The sequence below is a fragment of the Canis lupus genome, chromosome 29 (assembly GCF_048164855.1).
Source record: "Canis lupus baileyi chromosome 29, mCanLup2.hap1, whole genome shotgun sequence".
Classification (NCBI taxonomy): Eukaryota; Metazoa; Chordata; class Mammalia; order Carnivora; family Canidae; genus Canis; species Canis lupus.
The window spans coordinates 33660105-33684670 of NC_132866.1; the positions used below are offsets into that span (position 1 = coordinate 33660105).

The 24566-nt window shown below is 40.3% G+C and overlaps 1 protein-coding gene across 6 annotated transcripts in view; it reads left to right on the forward strand.

Moving 5' to 3' along the window:
* MYOF (myoferlin) overlaps nucleotides 1-24566 on the forward strand; it is a 142701-nt gene that overhangs the window by 68845 nt on the left and 49290 nt on the right. For all 6 annotated transcript variants that reach the window (XR_012020855.1, XM_072806081.1, XM_072806080.1 and 3 more), the window contains 9 exons: nucleotides 1875-1999; nucleotides 3164-3280; nucleotides 11167-11344; nucleotides 12726-12850; nucleotides 15015-15121; nucleotides 17779-17971; nucleotides 19134-19289; nucleotides 22185-22316; nucleotides 23573-23736. Coding sequence is in view for 5 of the 6 variants with exons in the window: in XM_072806081.1 (XP_072662182.1) it covers nucleotides 1875-1999; nucleotides 3164-3280; nucleotides 11167-11344; nucleotides 12726-12850; nucleotides 15015-15121; nucleotides 17779-17971; nucleotides 19134-19289; nucleotides 22185-22316; nucleotides 23573-23736 (1297 nt within the window). In the remaining variant the exon portion in view is untranslated. The remainder of the gene's footprint in view (nucleotides 1-1874; nucleotides 2000-3163; nucleotides 3281-11166; nucleotides 11345-12725; nucleotides 12851-15014; nucleotides 15122-17778; nucleotides 17972-19133; nucleotides 19290-22184; nucleotides 22317-23572; nucleotides 23737-24566) is intronic.

Consider the following 24566-nt stretch of genomic DNA (forward strand, 5'->3'; position numbering starts at 1 on the left):
GTGCCCTTGTCTGAACTATGAAACTATAAACTATGAAACTCAAGATCTGGGCCTAATCTGTCATCTTGAAGGAACTTTGACAAGTCATGTCACTTCTGTGGGCTTCAATTTGCCCATCCATAATGTGGCATGACTATGGTGCAAGAGTTTTAATGTCCCTTCTTTCTTGAACATTCTGTGATTCAACTTCTGGAAGTACCTTCTTTTTCTTACTATGTATCTCTGCTCTAGTTCCTTACAACATATATTCTAGCACAAGGAAAAATCTTAATGCTGCTTATTAATAATAAATTAGTCAACTTTGACATATTCCATATGGCAGAACAGATAAAACCAAAACAATTCATAACAATTCATATGTCCAGATATAACGGTCATTTATTTCATCCTGATCATTTGATAACATGGTAGCACAATCCAGAGAAATCTCTGTTGGAAAAATTCTTGGTTCTTATTTGCATTTCACAAGAAATTTCCAAACAGGTGTGAAATATGGTCGCCTACGGTGTTACCATATCTCACTTAGGCCGTCAGTTATTACTTTCCTATATCATTATTTAAATCTTTATTTTCTCTTGCTTTCTTCACTGAGATTGCACTTCAACTAATTTCTGCCAGGGAGCATGGTTCCTACCTCATCTCAAAAGTGTCCCAGCCCATTTACACATGTAGAAGAGCCTCAAATTAAAAAAAAAAAAAAAAAGGCAAAATGTACTTATATACAGTTTGGTCAACTGTTCATTAATGGATATTCTGCTCATTTGTCACTCCACATTTATCTTTCTTCATTTCATTTAAGCATAGAGTTGGAAAGGGCCATAGAGGTGATGTGGTTAATTTCTCATCCATAGGGGAATTGTCTTGATAATAATCCTAAAAGTCTTGGCCTCAACATTTCCTCTGTCCCCAGGGCAACATATCCCATTGTTTGACACCTCTAATTCACAAAAAGATCTTCCTTATATTGAGTGAAACAAAGAATGCCTCTTTGTAGCACCCATAAGTAATCTTTACTTTTGGAAACAAATTCATCCTTTTTCCCTATAGGAGCATTCAGGTGGTTGGAGGTAGCCCTTACATTTCCCCATCTTCACCTACAATCTCCCTTTGACCCCCTATTTTGTTACATTGCCCTCAGTTCCCCTCATTGCACTAGGAATAGTCTTGCTAAGACAAGGTAGCAGAAATATGGAGCACTATTAGATGCTCATCAGAGAGAGAATGTTATGAATGGGAACTACTTTAGACCAAGTGGCATTTTGGGTGAACAAATACAGTTAATCTGATATACATCATTTAGTATCATTTAGTGACTTCCCCAATCAGTATAATTTTTAATAACAATTACCAATGACACATTTAATACAATGCTAGTTATAAACTTGCAAAAAGGGCAGCCCAGGTGGCTCAGCGGTTTAGTGCCACCTTCAGCCCAGGGTGTGATCCTGGAGTTCCGGGATCGAGTCCCACGTCCGGCTCCCTGTATGGAGCCTGCTTCTCCCTGTGTTTGTGTCTCTGCCTCTCTCTGTCTCTCTCTCTCTGTCTCTCATGAGTAAATAAATAAAATCTTAAAAAAAATAAACTTGCAAAAATGTGAAGATCATCTTGTAAGTCTTCTTATTCTTTCATTTGAATAGCATTATCTTTCTGTAATAAGTTTAACTGAGCTATCTAGAAAATGTTTTTTACTTAGTATTTTATAGCAATAAGAGAAGGTAAATACAGCAAGTCTCACAAGTGCTTATAATTTGCACTAATACAACTAACTCACAAATTAGAGGAAAATATGCTCACTCAGCTAACTACTAACTAATATTTATTTCAATAGACCAAGTGTTAAAAGCTTAAAATGTAATAATGATGTTATCTCTCAGCAAATACAGGAGAAACAGAGGTGGGCTTTGTTCCAACATTTGGGCCTTGTTATCTGAACCTTTACGGAAGCCCTAGAGAGTACACAGGATTCCCAGACCCCTATGATGAGCTAAATACTGGAAAGGTTAGTTTCTCAATTACGGTTTGTTATTAATAAACACTGATTAATGTGATTCCTTCTTATAATGCTTATAATTAAGTCTCATATCTAAGGAACTAGTGCACACGCACACACACACACACACACACAAATAGACCCAACATGTGATGGATCAAGTGTTGAAGGACAGAAGTCCCATTCTCCTCAAGTCTTTGAATGCAAGGTTAGGAAAGGATCCTGGAGGCCATCTAATTCAGCAATTAGTAATGTATAGCATAAAAAAAAAATGTATAGCATGGCCATTCCCCTGGTCCTGCACTTAGGGCAAATGTCAGCAATTAGTGCTGGCTCTTTCCTAACAAGCAATGTGCTGCCTCAGAATTCTGCTCAATACTGTGTTCTAGGAATGTACCAAATGATTGGAGGTAACATGCCTGAAGAGACTGTTCACTATCACCGATCCAATCCACATCTTCATTTTATACAGATGAGGGTATGGAGGCCCAGAGATGGGAAATCCTTTTTCCAGCACGTTAGAAATAATGTCTTTGAGTCAGCTCTCAAGGACCCCAAGAAAGGGACTGTGGTAGAGATAAAACGCTGAGGGATGAGGGGTAAAGGACTGACTGTGGAGGTGGAAGCCTTCCCTTCCTCTCTAGAAAATTCTATTGCCAGCGCTACTAGGTATGGAGGGAGGAGTATCCGCTCTTCATCTTCATGCTCAGCCACACCCAGACTATCTTCCTCTTTTATTTCCTGGCTCCTCTGAGACTTCCCCTGGTGGCCAGTATGGCAGACTTCTCTTCCTGAAAAGAGGAGAGAAGGAGCCAAGTTGTCGCAGATAAACTCAGACAACTACTTTAATAGGGTGAGGGAGACTTGGAGTACCTTCCTCTTCATCCCCCACCTCCAGGAACCCCTTCAGGATCCAGACCTCAGTCATGGCCAGGACCCCTTCCAGTCCCAGCTCTCCTGGCTCTCTGGGGATCCTTCCCGAAATCACCGACTTTTCTTTCAGATACCAGAGAGCTGAATCCAACTGAGAGAGTTACTGACTGACTGATTTTGGAGGTTAGGGCCGTGGGGAGGAAGCACAAAAATGTAGCTGAATGAGCCTGCCTAGAGAGACAGAGTTCTTTTTGCTGCTGTTCACTCCTAGAGGAATAATCCTGTGTTGTTGCCTTTCAGGGGGAAGGAGTTGCCTACAGAGGCAGAATCTTGGTTGAATTAAGCACTTTTCTTGAAAAGACACCACCAGACAAAAAGCTTGAGCCTATTTCAAATGATGACCTGCTGGTTGTGGAGGTAATCGTTGAAGTGTGGATGATGCTTGGTATGGAAATGGGTATTAACGTTAGAGGATTGGTGGTGGGATGGCTAGTACTGGCCTGCCTGAACAAGTGGGGACATCCAGGAACTGAAGAGTCAGCTTTGACAGAATGGGAGAGAGACTTGAATGCTCAAGGACCTCTTGATCTATTTAACACCCTCTTGATCTATCTAAAACAGTCCGATGGGGGGTAACGAGACTTGCTTCATCTTTGTGATGTGAATACCCTAGTGAAAACTGGAGAGACTGACTAATGATACCTCCAAACTGAATGGCCCATTTGCTAATTGGAATTGTGTGGTCATGGGGAGGTTGCCACACGAGCCATTCCAAATGGCTAATCATTTCCACTTTCAGAAGTAGGCATATCTCAGGCTTCCCAGCATGTGAAGGCATGTTTATATTAATGCCCACATTATAATAGCTCTGAGCCCCATTCTTCCTTGAAAACAGGAAGTCTTCCAAATTCACCTCCCCAACCTTTTCTTTCTTCTTTTTTTTAAATCCACTCTTTCCCCTCTTGGGAGACAATTTATGCATAACACCCATCATCCTGTGGTAAAGAGCTACGGATGTAGTTTTTTCCTAGTAAATTCAGATATCAGTGTTACTAACTCCAGGCAATAAATACCAAAATATTATTATCATGAAACCGTTAAATGCTCCATTTTTCTTGTCAATTATTTGGCATATACAGTACAGATTTGTTAACATGTGATGAATAGCCCAGTATTAAACTAGCCCTGTCTCTATTGTTCACTGAATCATTTCCAACACATCCTGTGCCATTACTAGGGGGTTTTAAAAATAAATTAGGCTAGTTTATTTATATTTTTATAAATGAACATACAGCCCTGTGTAAGTTTAAAGTACACAGTGTAATGATTTGGTGTATTTATATACTACAGTATGATCACCACTATAGTGTTAGCTAACACTTCCATCACATCACATAATTTTTTGTGGTGAGAACATTTCAGATCCAGTCTCTCAGCAATTTTGAAGTCTGTAACACAGTGTGGTTAACTATAGCCACTATGCCCTGCATTAGATCCCCAGAAGTTATCTAACTTCTAACCGCAAGTTTGTACACTTTGACCAACATCTTCCCAATTCCCCCAACCCCTGGTAACCACCTTTCTACTCTCTGTTTTTATGAGTTTGCCTTTTTTAGATTCCACATATGCACAACACCATATGGGATTTGTTTTTCTCTGACTTACCTTACTTAGCACAATGCCCTCAAGATCCTTCCATGTTGTCACAAGTGACAGGATTTCCTTCTTTCTTATGGCTGAATAATATTCCATTTTGTATATGTATATCACATCTTCCCCCATCTATTTCTAAGAATCTTAGGTTGAAGCTTACATGTTCCAGAAATCTGAATTTTTTGCCAGAGCAGCCAGCTCACTGATGCCCCTCTGCCCACTCTGCCCCTTGCTGGATTTTCCACACCTCCACCCAACAGGCTTCTTCAGGCTGCTTCCCTTCTCTTACCCTCCATTCCAAGCATGGGAAAGACCTTTCTCTCTTTTTTAAAATTTAAGTTCAGTTAATTAACATATAGTGTATTATTAGTTTCAGAGGTAAAGGTCAGTGATTCATCAGTCTTATATAACACCCAATGCTCATTATATCACATGCCCTCCTTAATGTCCATCACCCATTTACCCCATCCCCCTACCCCCTTCCCTCCAGCAACCCTCAGTTTGTTTCCTATGATTAAGAATCTCTTATGGTTTGTCTCCCTCTCTGATTTCATCTTGTTTTATTTTTCCCTCTCTTCCCCTGGGATCCTCTGCTTTGTTTCTTAAATTCCACATATGAGTGAGATCATATGATAATTGTCTTTCTCTGATTGACTTATTTCACTCAGCATAATACCCTCTAGTTACGCCCACGTTGTTGTAAATGGCAAGACTTCATTTTTGATGGCTGAGTAATATTCCACTGTATATATACCACATCTTCCTTATCCATTCATCTGGGATAGACCCTTCTCTTATTTCTCCATATTACATCAGAAACCAAATAGCAACTTTAGAAAAGCTTTAAGTCCAGTTTGGGACAAGAGTAGGGTTACACAGTGAAATGAGTAACTTAAAGTGGTTGCTAAAGATGGCTAATTTCAAAGCCCCTGGGCTCACACCAGCTTTCTGGATCGCTCACAGTTGGTTTCCCTGTCTGTCTCCAGCCTACTTCTTTGTTGCAGGACTCAGCTCCCCATCTGTCCTTACCCCCAGCACTACCCTGTACACATGGCCACCTCAGAGTCCATGTCTAACAACCATGAGTTCCCAACCAAACCAGGCTTTCTCCTTCCTTCTAGGAGTCTCATGTCTGCCTGTTATGAGATTTATGCCTTTCAGTATGATTGACCAGGAGAATATCCACTCCCTTTAGAGGAAACTCCCTTTCTCCCCCAGAGCACTGTGGCCTTGTTCATTGACTCCCAAGAAGACAATATTAGGAAGTTAGAGTCCAAAGCAGTATATTCTGGATTTTTCAGTCCTGGCATGTTTGGAACATGAGTAATCCAATTATTCATGAGACACACAGATTTCATGCCAGTGCCTTTGTCTTCCCCGAAAGAGAATATTGTGCTGCACATTCTTTCATAGATTACCTCTTTCTCCAACCCTCAGTCTAGGGAAGGAACTTAAACAACTATAAGCATCAGTCTAACCTCAGGGAATTAGATTAGGTTAGGTTAGGTTGGGAATTAGATTAGATTGGATTAGATTAGATTAGATTAGAACATAGTCCTGGCTAAAACACGTACTTCCCAGTTCATGTTACCAAATAGAACAGTTGAATTCAGGTTATTTAAATTGTGAAAGAACCCTGGTCGGTATTTGTTTTATATTATAGTTAATGGTCTATCCAGGCAATCTTCCTAAAAAAAAGCAATGATTTGCCTTGAATGTGAATTCATATCTCTACTTCTAGAATCAGGAACTGCTTAGAATTTTTAAGTCACAGTTTTCCCAATTTTTTACATTAATGTATCCAATAAAAAATTTTAGGGCAGTTTTTTGTTATTGATTTTTGTTTGGTCTTGTTGTTTTGTTTTGTTTTGTTTTGTTTTGTTTTGTTTTTTTTCCTGAATCAGCCTCTTAAGCAAGTGGTTATAAAGGCCAGATTATTACAGTAACTCTTGGGAGATAAGTCTTTAAGAAATTATCAAGTCTCTCTTCATCACTCCACTCTTAACCCCCTACCTATCCCCACTGGTATACAGACACACAAATAATACCATTTGACTTATAATACCAATGGTGCCATAATGCCATTCTTAGATTTAACATTAATGATTTTATCAAGCAGAATACTGAGAAGGGGTAACAAGTAACAGCTTTTAAAAGTAGCTGTGGGACCACTAGGCATAGGACATGAAGGGTCAGTGACAAGGAGACTGTGCCAAAGTAAACTGCCCAACTTGCCACCTTGGTGGCAACTGGGACAGGTGGTAGAAGAATCTGAATGTGATTTTTCAAACAATAATTATTGAGCACTTATGTAGGCCAGACTAATGGGAGAACTCTAATTCTCTAATTCTCTAGTTGTCTAGAACTCTAATTCAAGGAGGCTCTAATTGAGCAGAAGACAGAATGCATGCTCATGAAATGCTCCCAAAGGATATTAGGTCACATGTAGAAATATTGGGAAGGAGTAGGAAGGAGGTGGTCTAGAAACAGATCCCAGATGGTGAAGACAAAACAAGGGTCCTTCAGTGGCCAGGCAGAGGTTCCAGAAGCCAGCAGGTATCTGAATAGGGCTGAGATTACAACACTTGATCTTCTTCTACCTGCCCAATCCCTTAGGGAAGTGCAGGTTGAGCCCTGTGGCTTCTCCCGAAGGGTCTCTCAACTGCAGCAACAGGCCAGGTTTGGTTCTAAGCAGCTCAGGGCTCTTTGGCAACTGAGCAGGAAAAACTCTTTCTCCCTCCTCTGTGTTCCTCCTTTACTCTCCCAGGACTACTGCACTCTCACCACTTCTGACAACTGATGAGGGGGAGGGCGGGGATTTTTCCACACCAAGCAATTCTGCGACACCAGTTAGGTGTCCTATAACTTAACTCAATTATGACACTATCTACCTAAAGACACATTAAGATCTCAGTCCCACAAAACTGTGCCTCCCTCACTTGAGATGCTAATCGAAAGTCCAGGTTCTGATCGATCAGCTATAAATTGGAAGTTCCTATGACTTCCTCCTCAGGTTCTAATTAACTTGCTAGAGCAGCTCACAAAACTCAGGAAAACAGTTTACTTAATGTTTATCAGTTTATTATAGATGATATGATAAAGGTTACAGATGGACATCCAGATGGAAGAGACAAGGTATGTGGAAGGGATTCAGAGTTTCCAGGCATAACATTCTCCCAACACCTGTATGTGTTCACAAACCCAGAAGCTCTCTGAATCCTGTATTTTTGGGATTTTTATGGAGGCTTCATCACATAAATATGATTGATCATTAACTCAATTTCTAGCCCCTCTCTTGAGAACAGAAGGTAGGACAGAAAGGTCCAAGGAACTGCCCCATCTTGAGCAGCTTGCTCACAGTGTGTGCTGATCTGTTGGGAGGTATGATGGCCAGAACCCAAATGATTATCTTAGAGCTCAACTCTGCAGTGTGAGGGTCCTGTTAGGGCTTCTGCAGGTGCCTGAAGCTCTGCTCAGGAAAATCCAGGGGGATTTCATAGAATCATGGCCATATGCAAGGCAGAAGCAGCCCAGCCAGAAATGGCATTCCCCACCCCTTCCAGAGCCTTCTCAGGCATTTCTCCTCTACAGCCCCTGAATCAGCAGATGGCTCCAGATTAAATGTTGATTGTTGTTTCTGGGCCCTGACTTTGGTCCCAAATTATATTTCATATTTTGCTCTTTCTCTTCTCTTTTTTCATCCCAGATGGTTTACAAAGAAGAAGCTATGCTGTATATATAAGTTCTGACTAATACAAATAACTCCCTACTTTCTAATTTTCACACAATTTGAACCAAACCCAGAATTCCCATAGTATTCCTGAACCATGACTAATTCAGGAGGATTAAGTTTATTACTTAGTGAGTAGTTAAGGGGACTCCTGACAAGTAACAAAAGTCTCCAACATTCTTTCTACCAAAGTGACAGTGAACTAATGTAAGGACGTTTTTTTAATGCACAGTTGTAGACAGAGTCTGTGGCATGTGGGGCCCAGCTATAAGTATATTTTAAAGCCCCTCTAGGTGACTCAATATGCAGCTAAGGTTTCAAACCAATGTTTTGGAAAGACTTTCAAAAATGATGGAGACTCAGAGGGATTTCTGATGAAATCCTATTGGAGGTTTCCATGACACCATGTCAAAAATTCCTTTTACCGAAATGGAAATTTTGTAATAGTGGAATGTCCTGCAGTTCTTCAAGACAACAAACTAAAGTTACTGTCAGATGTTCTTAAAACATTCCTCAAGAAGTTAAAAATAGAATTACCATGTGATCCAGAAATCCACTGCTGTGTATATGCCCAAAATTGAAAGCAGGGACTCAAATGAATATTTGTATACTCATGTTCATAGCAATGTTACTGACAATAACCCAAAGGTAGAAGCAGTCCATTGATAGCAGCCATCAATAGATGAATGGATAAACATGAAATATATACACACTGCTAAATTTATTAAACAAGGACGCCATCAGACAGAAGTGGCTCTAATGCCTTGGCAGCCTATATAAGCAAACGAGAATGTAAACCTATTAATGCCTGAAGGTTAGGAAATCAGGGGCACCTGGGTGGCTCAGTCAGTTAAGCGTCTGCCTTCTGCTCAGGTCATGATCTCAGGGTCCTGGGATCAAGGCTCTCATCTGGCTTCTTGCTCAGTGGGGAGTCTGTTTCTCCCTCTGCCTCTCTCCCTGCTCATGCTCGCTTGCTCTCTCTCTCTCTCTCCTATCTCCAATAAATTAATAAAATTTATTTTAAAAAATCAAAACTAAAGGGCAGTGAATAGCAAATAACCATCTAGGCTTTCTCAAATAATGCAACCACTTAAGCTATAGCCAATCAAATAATTTCCTTGTCTTCCTCCACATTTGCTCTGTAGAAGTCTTTCCCCTAGCTCTTGTAAGTAGAGCACTCAGAGCCACTTCTGCTTTGTCACTGCCCAATCCAATATGTTTGCTCAAATAAAATCTTGAAAATTTTAATATACCTGTTTATCTTTCAACAATACAGTGCAGAATTATTCAGTCTTAAAAGAGGAAGGAAATTAACATGTGTTGCAACATGGCTAAACCTTGAGGACATTACACTAAGTGAAATAAGCCAGTCACAAAAGGACAGATACTGTTTTGTATCTGTCAGTTACATGTTTTGTGTACATGAGATACCCAGAGCAGTCAAATTCATGGAAACAGAAAGTAGGTAGGAATGGGGAGTTGAGGTTTAATGGGTACAGAGTTTCAATTCTGTAAGATTGGAAGACTTCTGTGGATGGATGGTGGTAATGGTAACATGGTAGCATGAATGCCCCTAATGCCACCGAACTGTACACTTAAACATGGTTTAGATGGTAAATTTTATGTTATGTGTGTTTTACCACAATTTAAGAAAAAAAATGTTTTTGAAACTATTGTCTAAGTACTTCCGTAAACACACTCTTATACAAGGTCGAAGATCTATCTGTGATTGTGATTCATTTAATAGAATAAAGGCCATGGTATGATGAAAAGCAAAAGAAAGGAAAATCAGCTAATAAATATCCTACAGGGATCAAATAATTTTTGTTAGCTTCCTAGAGATGAAAATGTCATTACTTTGCTACTTAGATTATGGTCCTCAAATTGGTAGCAAGGTAGGAATGCAAAAAGGCAAATCCAACAACAAAAAAAGTCATCCTGTGCCAAAGTTTGATAGCAATGTGGCCTCCAAATCTCAAATTGAAGGACTATAGATCTAGAAGTTCTTTCTCTATGGGCTTTCAGGACAAACTTGCTATGGTGAGAATTTGTCAAACAATTTGAGTATTATCACTCATGGATCTCCACAAGTTCTCTAGTGAAACATGTAGCCAATGTAGCTACAGTATAATAACCACTATAGTCTCACCCCCAAGTTTTGCAAGTGTCTACAGAGCCTGGGTGCCAACAGGGATCTGGAAAGACTTTAGATGCAGACAATATTAAGTGGAAGAATGCCTAGAACATAATGAAACACAGCAGTTTAAACCAATGTATGGCTCCATATGGCTAAAGAAGGCAAAGTACCCAAAGATCAGTGGAGATATGATCCACAAAGAAGGAGACATGCCATCTGAGCAAGGATTTGGGGCAGGTGGATTCAAGAGATTTTATGTGCCCAGATGAAGGAAGGCCAGAAGGGCCCATGGTCATTTCTGCTAGGCTGAAAGATCCTCAGTGTGGTCATTGTTGACCCTATGATCAGCTCCCAACCTCACACACCCACCCACCCACACACACACATACGCACATACCTACATACACACATACACAGTAAACCAGTAGTTTTTTTTAAGGTAGACCCATATATGCTAACATGGAAAAAAAGACATTTTTAGGTGAACCCTTTATCCCATTCTATGGATGTAACATAATTTTGTTTAACCAGTGACCTATTGATAGACATTTGTATTGTTTTCATCTATTCTCTATTTCAGTAAACACTGTAGTGAACATCCTGGTACTTCTATCTTTGCCCACTTGAATGAGTACAAGAGAAACTGCTAACTTTATGAACATTTTCTACTGGTATATAATGCAACACTAATTGTTAGGTTTAGAATTACACCTGCTAGAAACTCACATATAAATAAAAGCAAAAGAAGTCTCACTGAGCCTCGTGTCTGCTCAAACTTTCTAGAAATACCAACGAAGGCGGAAGTATAGCCTGTCTGCCGTGTTCCATTCGGCCACCATGTTGCAAGATGTTGGCGAGGCCATTCAGTTTGAAGTCAGCATTGGGAACTATGGCAACAAGTTTGACACGACTTGTAAGCCTTTGGCATCAACCACTCAATACAGCCGTGCCGTATTTGATGGTAAGAGTCACTCTAACCATCTCTCCTTATGCATTTACAGTGGGTGCACCCAGCATATTCTTCCACTAGCAGCCATTATGTTCAGCATATGCTTTGTGAGAAGAAAAGGTGGAATGGGGAAGAGAGGTGGCTGGAGTCCAAGCATCTTCAAGACTGGTCAAACCCAAGAAGTCGCAGGTCCATTGCCAGGGTCTGAACCCTATACCCCTTCCCATGTCCAACTTTCACACTGGCTCTGTCTTATAAAATCAAAAGACGGCAACTTGCTGAACTCTGAGATCCCCAAATCAGCTCCTGCTCTGCCCAACTCCACTTGACCAAGCCCCTAACTGCTCTTAGACTGAGTAGTGAAAGTGCACAAGACTTTGGCTCAGGAAAGCTGGAAAATCCAGCTTCTGGTCTTCATTCTGTGACTCGCCAACACTATGACCTTAGCGATATCACTTAATTGTAACCTTCAGTTTTAGCCTCTTCTCCCAAATTGCTGTGTGGATTGAATAGCTGTATTTGAACAAAGGTGGATGATAAACAGTCCCTGCTTTTAAGGAGTTTGCATTCTAGTGTATAAAATAAGTCATAGTAGAAAGCAGAGTATGAGAATGCTCTTGTTGATGGTATCAACAAATAGTTTAAGACTATACAGAGAGGAGAAAGAAATTCTGATGGAATGTTCCAACAGTATTGCCATAGTTTTTACCTAAATTCTGTACAAGCAATGTTAAAATATAAGATGTGCTAGAAAATGTTGGCTGATAATTCTTAACCATTATAAGGCTCTCAGTAATACAAAACCCCACATATCCAAAATCCTTTTATTTTCTTGCCCCAATTCTGGCAAAAATGTTTATTTAGAGCAGCACTTTGCAGGTACAGACCCATACAATCTAGCCTCCTCTTCTCCCTGTATATTCTGCGGCCGTGTTATATGATCATTAGTGATGTTCAGACACATGATCCCGAACCACTACAAGGTCCTAAAACTGGTGTGTTCAGTTTAGGAGGGTATTTTAGAGAGATTTTCAAAACAACTATTCCTCAGTTACTTCAAATAAAAAATTTTTTTAAAGATTTTATTTATTTATTCATGAGAGACACACACACAAAGAGAGGCAGAGAGGCAGAGACACAGGCAGAGGAAGAAGCAGGCTCCACACAGGGAGCCTGACTTCGGACTCGATCCTGGGTCTCCAGGATCATGCCCTGGGCTGAAGGCAGTGCTAAACCGCTGAGCCACCAGGGCTGCCCTCAAATAAAATTTAAACACCAAATTACCCCAAACCATTCCCCGAGTATACAGATTGATCAGTAGCCCAGTTTGCACATCTCTTCATAAACATGTTTAGGTGTCCAGTGTTCACTGACTCTCAATGTCCTATACCAGGGAACTACTATTATTACTTGCCTTGGGCCCACACAAAGCCGGTTGTTACCCTGACTTCATACTGGGAGGACATCAGTCATCGCCTGGATGCAGTGAACACTCTCCTAACCATGGCAGAACGGCTGGTAAGTCCATCTTTTCTAGGTGTCCTTCCCACCAGACAGTAAATTATGTGCTAGTTGTATGCTAGACCCTCTAACCTAAGACCTCGGAATATAACGATAAGCAAGATACAAGCTATTTCTTTAGTAACAGTTGAGGTAGGTGTTCCACAGTTGGTATAGAGGTTCAGTGCTATGGGGGACCCAGACTCCTCCCCACTTGTTGCTCTCCCATCACTGAGGAGTTGTCATTGTCTGCATGGTTGAGGTGGCTCATCATTATACCTACCTTCCAGCCCGATGGAAAGAGAATGGGGAAGTAGATGACACACTTGCTTTCTACTCATTTTCCATTAGGCAGAATCCAGTCACACACCCACATCTTACTATAAAGGAATTAGGAAATGCAGTCTTAAGCTTGAGTTGACATATGGCCAGAGAAAAGCCCTGTCACTGAGGAAGTTGGGGTGGACATTGAGGCAGGGATATCCAAGACAACCACCAGTTTCTGCCACAAAAAGGTGTGATGTGGAGAATGGTTTGTTACAATAGAAACATGCAGCCCTTAGAGCTTTACTGCTAGAGGAGTAAAATCTCCACTGTGGGAACAGATGGGCTCAGAGGAACCAGAGCCTGACATTTTATACTCTTTTTGTAAACTAGAGGACTTTGTTTGGAAGTTGGGTGTCCTCTCTGGTAGAAACTGCATAGATGTGGTATCTGCAATTCTCCATCTAGTTGACATTGATGAGGAGAAGAAGGGGCACATGGTTGGGATATTTCTAAGTCAAAGATACTAAATTACTTCTATCGGGTACTGATAAAATCCATCTGTTCTTAGAGTGTTGATTTCCAAATTCCATTAGTATTAACTTTTTCTAACATCTAACCTCTGTTAGGGCAGGACCAACATGTGTGGGGGTCCTGGAATATACCTGATCTAAGAGTTCACAGCAAAATCTAAAAATACCATTTTATGTTATAAAGACAATATTGAAGGAGTATTGTAGGTTTAAGCTAACTTAAGCATAATTGTTCACGTAATAAAGTTGTAACTGATACGCACTCTAGTTTTGGTATTAACTTCCAGGCTTCTGTCTTGAGGGAATTAGTGAAAAATTGATCACCCCTCTATCCTGATTATGTTTTGGGTGCTCTTCAGCCTTATTCATCAGCCTTGATCGGGCTGTCTATATTCCATGTTCATCTGGACAGGCTGGTGATTCCCCATGATGGGGACTTTTGCTAATCATGGAGGGCACTTTCTCTGTCTCTCAGTCAGCATATGCTCAAAGTGACACAACAGGATATGCTAGGCTCTTCTTGCACTTACCTGTCCGAGCCCAAATTGCCATTTTCCCAAGGAATTCTATTTCCTTTTAGTGTAATAGGATGTGAAAACCAAGGTCTGGGTTTTAGAATGCTGATGACTATTTGGTTGCCTTTGCTTCCAGGCCTTCTCACCTTCTCAGTGGGTAGATGTAAACACACACACACACACACACTCACATGTCAATTTATTTCTAGATCGATCAATATACGGAAAGCAATGAATTTATAGGGATTACTCCAATAATACTCTAATATCCTAGGTTTATTTTAGTCTTCCCTATTTCTATATTTGTAACTCCTTTCTCCAACAGTGAGAAACCTCATTTGTTCATGTATTTGATCCTAAAATCCATAGATAAACCCCTGTGAAAAACAAACAGATTTGGAGTTTGATATGTTCGTGGTTCTTTCTTTTCTTCAAACTGAGAGTATATCATCAAAACATTGTGTTCAAAAGCTATTTGGGTTAGTTTAGTGCAATTATGTTATTCATCTATAATATAGGTCATTTGTTTCTGTTTTATATTCCATGTTGGGGTTCCTTCCCCCATCTTTGTTGGCTTTATTTATTTCTTGAACACATGGTTTCAAAATATTTACATGGTTTCAAAAGTCAAAGGTATATGAAAGATTGTCCTACTACTTGTACATGTCAGCATTGACTGCATTTTGAAGACATGTAAATAGTGCTAAGCTACCGTGAGCATTTATTTTTAAATGTAAAAAAATAAACTCTTTGGTTTTTCTGTTAAGCCTTTTATGCATTATTTTTTCTTGAGGATAAGCATTAAACCTTTACTGGGTTTAATGGCATGATGCATAACTACCAATTATTTCCTCTTTCCAAACTCTCCAGCAATTGAACTTAGAGGCTCTGAAATCAGGGATGCAAGGTAAAGTTCCTGCAAACCAGTTGGCTGAAATATGGTTGAAGCTGATCGATGAAGTTATAGAAGATACAAGGTACAGTGATCTTGTTCCTATCTCAGAATTCCCAGTCATGCTTTCCTCCCCAAAACTGAAACACTAAAAGAGCCTCTAGAATTGTCTACAGTGTTTGCCTGAAAAATGAATTTGAATTAGTCAAGATTCTCCAAAGGTCCTAGTCACTGGGAGGAGTCTCTGAATCACCACCAGGAAAAGTTCCACTTTCTGATTAAATGCCAATTCTAAAGCAGCTAGGGAGGCTGAGGTCCCTCCTGGAAACACATCCCAGGGCAGCCTCAGGCAAAAAGTGGGGAGAAGGAAGGAGGGAACAGGCCCAGGCCTGACTCCTGTCAATCCTTGTGCCCACTGCCTAGAGAAAGGTGACTCCTGGCTTCCACAGAGAATAATAGGTCCTAGGGGTGGAGCACTGATTTTGCCATTCAGAATAACATTCCTAATTCATGAACACATTTTTAGAAAAAGCCTTTTTTTTGGGGGGCAGCCTGGTGGCTCAGCGGTTTAGCACCGCCTTCAGCCCAGGGCCTGATTCTGGAGACCCAGAGTCCCACAGTTGGGCTCCCTGCATGGGGCCTGCTTCTCCCTCTGCCTGTGTCTCTGCCTCTCTCTCTGTCTCTGTGTCTCTCATGAATAAATAAATAAAATCTTAAAAAAAGAAAAGAAAAGGAAGAAAAGAAACAGCCTTTTTACTTGCCCCCCCCTTTTTTTATTGAACGCCTAATAAACTGTGGCTAAGTCTCCCTTCACAAAGCCAATATATTTGACTTGAGCCATAGAGAGCCTTTTATAATGTGAATTGGGGAAACAGCTCAGATCTCTGGGCATTTGGAAATCAAAGAGGGAAGTGATTCATCCCCAACTCATTTTAAATATTGACTAATAGAGCAGTGGACAAGGAAGTTCTAAAAGAAGAGCATAATTTAAAACATATGACAAAAAAAAAAAAGAAAAAAGAAAGAAAACTTCTGACAAGCCGCAAGAACTGGGGATGGGTTCCCCCCCTCTTCGGGGCAAATGCCCTCAGTCTCCCTGTCTTCTTGTGCCTTCTAGTGGTTTAGCGAGGTCATTGAAATGCAGCTGAGATCAGAGCAATGCTGGGCTCTAGTTTCAATTCAGACCCAGATTTACTGGGTTTTAAGAGGTCATCTCTCCCAGACTCCTCATTCTATGGATGAGAAAACAGAGGCCCACGGAAATGATGCATCTGATGCCCAGAGTTGGGTTTATCCATACTTTTCCTACTACATGCTTCACATAGTCAACATCTATTTATCAAAGGTCTCATGTGTGTCTTTGAGCTAGCAGCTTCCATATGCATTTTTTGCCTCAAAGAATCATTCCAAGGGCTTAACCTTTGCCCCTGCTTTGCCACAATTACTAATATAACCAAACAGAAATATTTGGCAAGAACTTCGTGTAGAAAATTCTGTGAATTTTGGGGTTTGCTGAGCGAAACACAGATATATCTATTTACACAGTTTTTGAAGAACCAAACTGATGTGAACTGTTTATGAAGAATCAAATGGAATCTTTTTTAACTTGATGTAACAGGAAATTTGTGTTTAAAAGAAGTCATACTAGGATTTCCTTCATTTAGAAGCGAGGGGACATTCACACCAATGGAGTTTCTAGGTAGAAACAATGTGAGTGGGACTTCCTGGAATCAGTGACACCCTCACCCTGTGGCCCTATCAGCTGCCATGGTGAGAGGAAGACCCTGCAGAAGAAGGCAAATTAATTCTGGTGCCAACTTGGCTGTTCTAGACTTCTCATTTTAACGGGAGCTTTGCCTACACCAGTGGTTCTAAACCTTTTGGGAGCTAATGAGCCCCTTTGAATGCCTTTGAATGCTCATTATATATAATGAGACTATGGCAATGAGGAAGACAAAATTTGATGATGATGGCAACGTCATTCAGACTTTACTCTGCAGTAGGCATTGTTCTAAATGCTCTCCATATATTAATTCATTTATTTCTCACAACACCCCAAAAGATAGATGCTATTTTCCCCACATTTGAAGATAGGAAAATAAGAGATTAAGTAACTGCTCAAGATCACAGAACTAATAAATAGTGGAATCAGGATTTGTACCTAGATGGTTGGCTCCAAAGCATGGGGTCTTTATTCATAATGTCAACTGCCTGGCAACACAAACATAGACTTTTTAAGTAAGTTCCTGGGGTTTGCAGGCCTCCTGAGCCCCCCCACCCCCCTCCATGGACTGCCTAGGGGTGCATGGTCCTTAAAAACCTTCTGCTAAGTGCTCTGTAATCTGCCTTCCCTTCCTTCATTTTGCGGGTCTGTACGCTGGTTGCACAAAGCAAAAGAAGGGAAGGCCTGCTCCTCCCAAATGCTGCAGCCATTTCCATCTTCTCTCCTGTGACTCCATGTAGTCAAACCCAAGAAATTGCTTTGGAATTTTAATTCCAAAAGTCCTGGAAAGTCTTCCCCCCCGTCACATTCCTCGTGAGAGTTAGCAGTCTGTCTGGCAAGTCTGCTCTGCCAATTGCCACATACACTCAACTTCAGCTTAAACCTGGTCATGCTTATGGAGTCAGGAAACCGGTGTGGCTTGCAAGATGGAAATCAAACATAAATGAATCTGACAGTTCTGAAGCCCAGAAAGTGATTCTGCAGATTATCTGTTTCTTTTCTTTCCTTTCTTTTTTTAGGTACACATTGCCTGTCACGGAAGGAAAAGCTAATGTCACAATTCTTGACACTCAGATCCGAAAGTTGCGGTCCCGATCTCTCTCCCAGATTCATGAGGCAGCTGTGAGGATGAGGTCTGAGGCCACAGAGGTGAAATCCACACTGGCAGAAATTGAGGACTGGCTTGAAAAATTACTGCAACTGACTGAAGAGGTAGGACTTTAAACTACTCAAAGTCACTCGATATGGCAGAGAATGGATTCTGTGGAATGGCACCACAGAGAGAGAAGGTGGTTGGAGAATCTAGTTTATTATCTGGATAGTGAGCAGACCTGACAGATGGTGAAGCCAGGGAGTTACTGGGCTGGGATGCTAATGGGTAATGGGCTGAGCATCACTGAAGTGAGGACTGGAGAAGAATTTTGAGTTGGTGGTCCTGGAAAGTCTTCAAAGTAGACAAATCATTATCATGATACAATCAAATACCTCAGGTAGAGGGATAAAGTAGCACAGACTATTGAAGTGCAAATTTGCTTGGGATTGGGAAGACCTGGGTATGAATCCTGGATCTACCATATGTAAACTTGGGTAGCCTCTGTAAGCCTCAATTTCCCCATAAGTAAAATGGAGATAATTGTGGTACTCCTTTCACAGCATTGTATAGTGAAGATTGAAGATGATGAATATAAAGGGCTTAGCACGGTGCAGGGCACACAGTGGTGCTGGATGAATGTTGGCTGCCGTTAACCTCCGGGGACAGGAAAACCAAGAGAGTAGGAGACCTGTCCATCCTCTTGAGCTTCAGAAATTTGGAAGAAGGGGGATCATAATATATCTGTGGATAGAAATACATTTGCAAAAACATGGGATTATAAGTAATTTTTATTTTCTGCTTTCTATGCTTTGGTACTATGGTGAACTAATATCACCTTTATAATCAGAAGAAAAGAGGTTTTAGAAAACGAAAATAATATCTCAGATTTGGCAAACATTGGATTATGAGCTGGAGATGCTTTGTCTGTGTCCTATGACAGGTATGAAACCTGTAATGCTTGACTGCTGTTGAGGGCTTTCTTCAAAGGATGGGTGAGATAAGAGGGGATATTTCCTAAAATACCTCTCAGAGCTGTGTAGGTCAGGTTTGGGGCAGGTGAAGTTCCCCCTCTGCTTCACCTTATTCCTCCTGGCCAGCTGCGGTCTGCCTCCCGGCCCTGCAGGCTTCAGCATGGTCCCAGAAGATGTGCAACTCAGGAATTCAGACAGATCTCTGAATTGCTAAGGAGAGTCCTGAGGAGCCAGCCTGCAGAGTCTCCAGTCCCTCTGAGTGTAGACTAACTCCAGCTTTTCTTCCTTTTCCATCTTCTCATATGGCCAGCCACAGAACAGTATGCCTGACATTATCATCTGGATGATCCGGGGGGAGAAAAGACTGGCCTATGCACGCATCCCTGCCCATCAGGTTCTATACTCCACCAGTGGTGAGACTGCATCTGGGAAATACTGCGGGAAAACCCAAACCATCTTGCTGAAGGTAAGGTTTCATCCCTATGCAACATGAAACACTAAACGCAAAACCCGCATTCCCAAGAAAGGGGCTGCTTTATCTGCCAATCACTGAATAACTAATATGATCGTGATCAATTCCCACCCATTCTAGCACTTTCCCGTAGGCTGGTAATTCCTAGAGAGTCTGGGGTCTGCTGGCATTCAGTCAAGGACACTTCCGTAGAGATCTCTTTGACACCAATACTAATGTGACATTGGGAATGCTGTGCTTTCTGGCATGATTTTTCCTCTTATTTCTAATGTCTTGTGCTAAGCAATGCCTCCTTCCCTTCCCTTCTGATAAGTGTTCAGGAAGTAGAAAAAAAAAAAGAGAACATAATATAGATAGTCCATGGAATCCATGCCCTAACCTCAGATTGAAAACTTCGGAGAGTTTGCTGCTTTAGTGCAGTGGTTCTGAACATTTTTAGTCACGGGCTCCTTTAACAACCTGATGGAAGCTACTGGCCCTCTCTCCCAGAAGAATGCATATGTGCCACGCATCCAGTATTTAACACATGATTCAGGAGCTTCGTAGACCCCTGTAAGCCCATCCCAGGACCCTGCATCAAAAACTGCTCTGTGTATGCTTAGGGAGAACCAAAGGAGGGCCTGGGGCTGAAAACCAAGAAATCAAAATAGTCCCAGCTGTATTGGTTTGACATCTGTGTCCCTGGCCAACCCTAGCTGAAGTCTTTGGATTTGAGGAAGAGGAATAAAAATCAAGAAGAGAAAAAGCAGTCAGGGGAGAATGTTCTTTGAAAACAAGGACATATCTGCTAACTTTTAATATATGTACTCATTATTCTTTAATCAGGAGGGTGAAAATAGAACCAAAGTGATTATCTTCCTTCAAATATCTCTTGGTGGAACAAATGTTACTTAAGATAGAACCACAATTATGATTGTGCCTGTCAGCAGTTGGTGGAGGCAAACCGATTAATAAATAAAATTTCACAGTTGGTGAGAGAGGAAGGCAAAATGGTATTCTCTGTGTTAGTTTTTAGAATTTGGTGGATAAACAGCAAAATGCTTTCAAGACAATGTTATATGTATTTATTGATTTTGTCAACACTCATTATCCAGTTTAGGGAGACAATTTAATTCATTGGGATTTTTTTTGCTGGTCTTGGGACATCCCCACCCTTTACACTCAAAAATATTATTGAAGACCCCAAAGAGCTTTTGCTTAGGTGGGTGATATCTATCAATATTTACTGTAACAGAAATTAAAATGAGAAATTTAAAAATATATTAATTCACTTAAAATAACAATAATTAAACCCATTCATGTCAACATAAATTACATATTTTTAATAAATTATAACTATTCTCAAAATTAGAAAGAAGACTGATACTGTTTTACATTTTTATAAACCCCTTTACTACCTGGCTTCACAGAAATATAACTGAATTCTCATATCTGCTTCTACATTTAATCTGATGCAATAAAATTTTTTGGTTGAAGTGTATGAAGAGAATCGGGCCTCACATAGATGTGTAATTGAAAAAGGGAGAAGTATTTTAATATCCTTTTCACATAATTGTGGATACACATCTTTGTTATATAATACCAAACTCAAGTAATGGCTTCTAAAAGGTGATTTGCAGTATGGAATTTGAAACCATATCAGTGAACTTTTCATTTTCGGCTACATTAAAATCTATTGGTTTATTTTGTATTTGAACGGTTCTTTTATCCGTGCATGATTTTGTAACATTTAGCATTGATTATTGAAAAAATATCACTTTATTGGGTTATACAGGTCTTCCTAGTGTTGACACATTTCATCTTGCATTGCTGAAAAAAACACATTCATTAATATCACTCGTCAGAAAAGTCTTTATGGATCAGGATGCTATCAAGCTTACCATGACAGATAGAAGTTTTCCAAAATTCTTTATTTTTACTTGAAAGCCTGAATTTAATCATTGATAACAGAATACAGTCAGTTGTTGTCCTTGAAGAGACAGGCTTACTTTGTTTATGTTCAAGGTAATGTCTGCCCCATACCCAAGTCTGAATAACCATATTTGTCTGTAAATCGCTATTTCAAGTAAAAAAGATTTCCATTAAAAAAGAAAAGCTAATTCGGTTCACATTTCAAACAATTGCACAAGAGCTTTTTCTCAAGATATACATAAATATGCAGCAGAAGTGATTTGTGTGTACTTTCCATTTCATTATACAAAATAATAAAAAGATGTACTCACAAGGGCATCTGGCTGGCTCAGTCAATAGAGCAGGCAACATGATCTCAGAGTCGTGAATGGAGCCTATTAAAAAAATAAAAACAAAAACAAAACAAAACAACAACAAAAAAGATGTACTCAGGGATCATGATTTGGTTAAGATTAGTTAATTTTTACTGTTTTATTGAGAGAATTCATAGGTAAATTTATATTTATATAAATCAATTTATATTATTGAGGGAATTCATAGGTAAAACTAGTCAGTATTTGTTTTCTCCACTGAGAGTGATGAAGAAAACCATTCCCATGGGTTCAGTTTGGTGTTACTGCCCTGATTCCTGCTGCAGTGCCTGCACTCTTACCCACCATGCTTTTGTACCAGCAGTGCACGTATCAATATAGCAAAAAAGACAAGAAACATCTTGGTATTATTAGGAAAAGAGTTTAACTCCATGAACCTCCTGGGAAAGTCTCAAGGACACAAGGAGGGGGGTCTATGGATCACACTTTGAGAACCACCACTTTGTTGTTATTATAATCTCTGCAGGGTCATTTGGAAGTATTTTAACTAAGCAAATGTAAAATTAGACTGGGGAGAGCAATGATTAGATCTGCTTTTGGCTTGAACTTAATGTCATAGCCTATACTGCACCCAACATCACAGAGCATGTTATTGTGCACCTCACAGTATCCGCAGGAAAAAACCCACGGACCAAAGGTGCCCACAGAGCTGCGAGTCAACATCTGGCTGGGCTTAAGTGCTGTTGAGAAGAAATTCAATAGCTTCGCAGAAGGAACATTCACCGTCTTTGCTGAAATGGTACATTCAATGACATCACTATCGTTTCCTCATTGGGGGGAATCCTGTTACTTGTCATCCTTAGAGAAAACATTCATCCATGTGCTAATATTAGACCTCAGTTCTCTGCAGAATCCCCCACCACTCCCATCCCCCACCAACTTTCTGGTGGTCTCTGAGGTACTTCACATGTGCTAACAGTCTTGCCCATCTCCGTGCCTAGATTTTACTATAGGCATGCTGGCTACCAAGTAGAAGTAGTGGGAACACTCTGCTTCTCCATTCTATGTCCTTGTCACTTAGAAACCAAAGGAGCTGTGCACACACCCCCAGGTCTCAAAGCCCCTTGTGATAATAGCTTCTTTAGCTGCTTCCTGGAGTTTATCTCCTTTCAAGGTTCAGAAACTATATCTGAGACAGGTAATGTTGTGGCTGCTTAAACCCAATTTCCCCATCAAGCCTCTACTCAAACTTCTTCCTTCCTTCTTCAGCCTCAAACCCCCCTGTCAGGTGCAAATCATCTTTTCAGTGGCTCATCAGCAGAAAAATGGAAATTTCAGCTTGCACCCAAACAGGGACACTCACTGGCAAATCTCAAGCCTTTTAGTGGTTGACATTGTGAAGAGCAAACCATTGTAAATTTATAACTTCTAACTTAGACAGAAATGCCCTATAAACAGGAGTCTGTTTTTGCCACTAAAGCTGCTTCTAGAAAGGTTTTGGTCTTCATCCCCACTACATTCGAAGGGATGAAGGCACAGAACTTTTAGGCACCATAAAGATTGGACCTTTAAAGGACCTTCATAATGTCAGACAGATTCTTTGTAGACTGCCTGCAAAAGGTACCATCAGTTATAATGTTGATTCTGTGGAGAAATGCGCCCCAAGTTTTAGGCAGTAGACTTTACAAATAAGCTCTTAAAATGAGGACTTTATGTGTATTTAAAAAATTAGGTTCGGAGAACCTTTTGGAGCCATTCAATATAATAATGGGAGCAACTAGTGTGCTATACCACTGTTTACAAAGCACTTTTGATTGCACATTTGAACAATTCTATGAGAACTGGTGGTATTATCCCCAATTAATAAATGGGAATACTGAGTCTTAAAAAGAAGAGTGAGGTACCCAAGGTTGCATAATCAGTAGCAGCCCAAGTTAGGTCCATACCTTAAGTTCTTTCACGTTCTATCATGGTTTAGCTTAAATGGGCTTAAAAATTTATGAGTGGGCTTTATTTCTTGCTCTTTGATATGTTTTCTCTAATTGTTTTTAACAGTATGAAAATCAAGCTCTTATGTTTGGAAAATGGGGCACTTCTGGATTAGTGGGTCGTCATAAATTTTCTGATGTCACAGGAAAAATAAAACTCAAGAGGGAATTCTTTTTGCCCCCGAAAGGCTGGGAATGGGAAGGAGAGTGGATAGTTGATCCTGAAAGAAGGTAAGCCCTTCCATTTTTCTGAGAAAAAAGGGTGACAATGAAACCTTTCCCTAGATATTGCTAAATAAATCTTGTCTATCATTATTCTTGGTAATACTTATGCAATACCCACTGAGCAAACTCCATAGAAATTTAAAATAGGTCATTGGTGCCCCATAATAAAACAAAGAAATAAAAAGCACCTGGTACTAACATTCATTGAGAACTTATGGGTGAATGTATCAAGCAGTGAGCTAAGCACCAGGGTGTTAATTACTTTATTGAATCTGGCCTATATCCCTATAAGGTAGCTAGTGTCAAAAATTATGAAGGATCTGAGATGTTTAGCTAACTTGGAAGCTAACAAGGTCACCTGCCATACTTCATGGATGCTGGCAAGAGACAAGAGACACAGGACTCCTGGGTCAGAGACAAGGGACTTCACTGCCAACAGCAATAGCATGCCAGTATTAACATTTGCTTTAGTTATCTGAGCTCCAATTCCCACAGGGAGACAAGAAGATGGTCAGATGACACTTAAACATGAAGTGGTTGTGTAATAGGAGAGGAACTTAAGCTTAGGGAATCCAAATCTTTTTAATGAGTAGCAAGCATCTCGATCCCTTTGCTCGAGAGAGAGAGAGAGAGAGAGAGAGAGAGAGAGAGAGACTATCTCTATCTTCCAAGATTATTCCTCATATAGGTATCCTTGATGCTGTGGAAACATAAGAACTCATAGAGAATTACCTCCCAACAAATAATAGCATGATCTCCACTGTACAGGTGAGGAAAGTAAGACCTACAGAGATTAAGTAACTTGTCCAAAGACACATAGGTTGTAGGTGGTACAG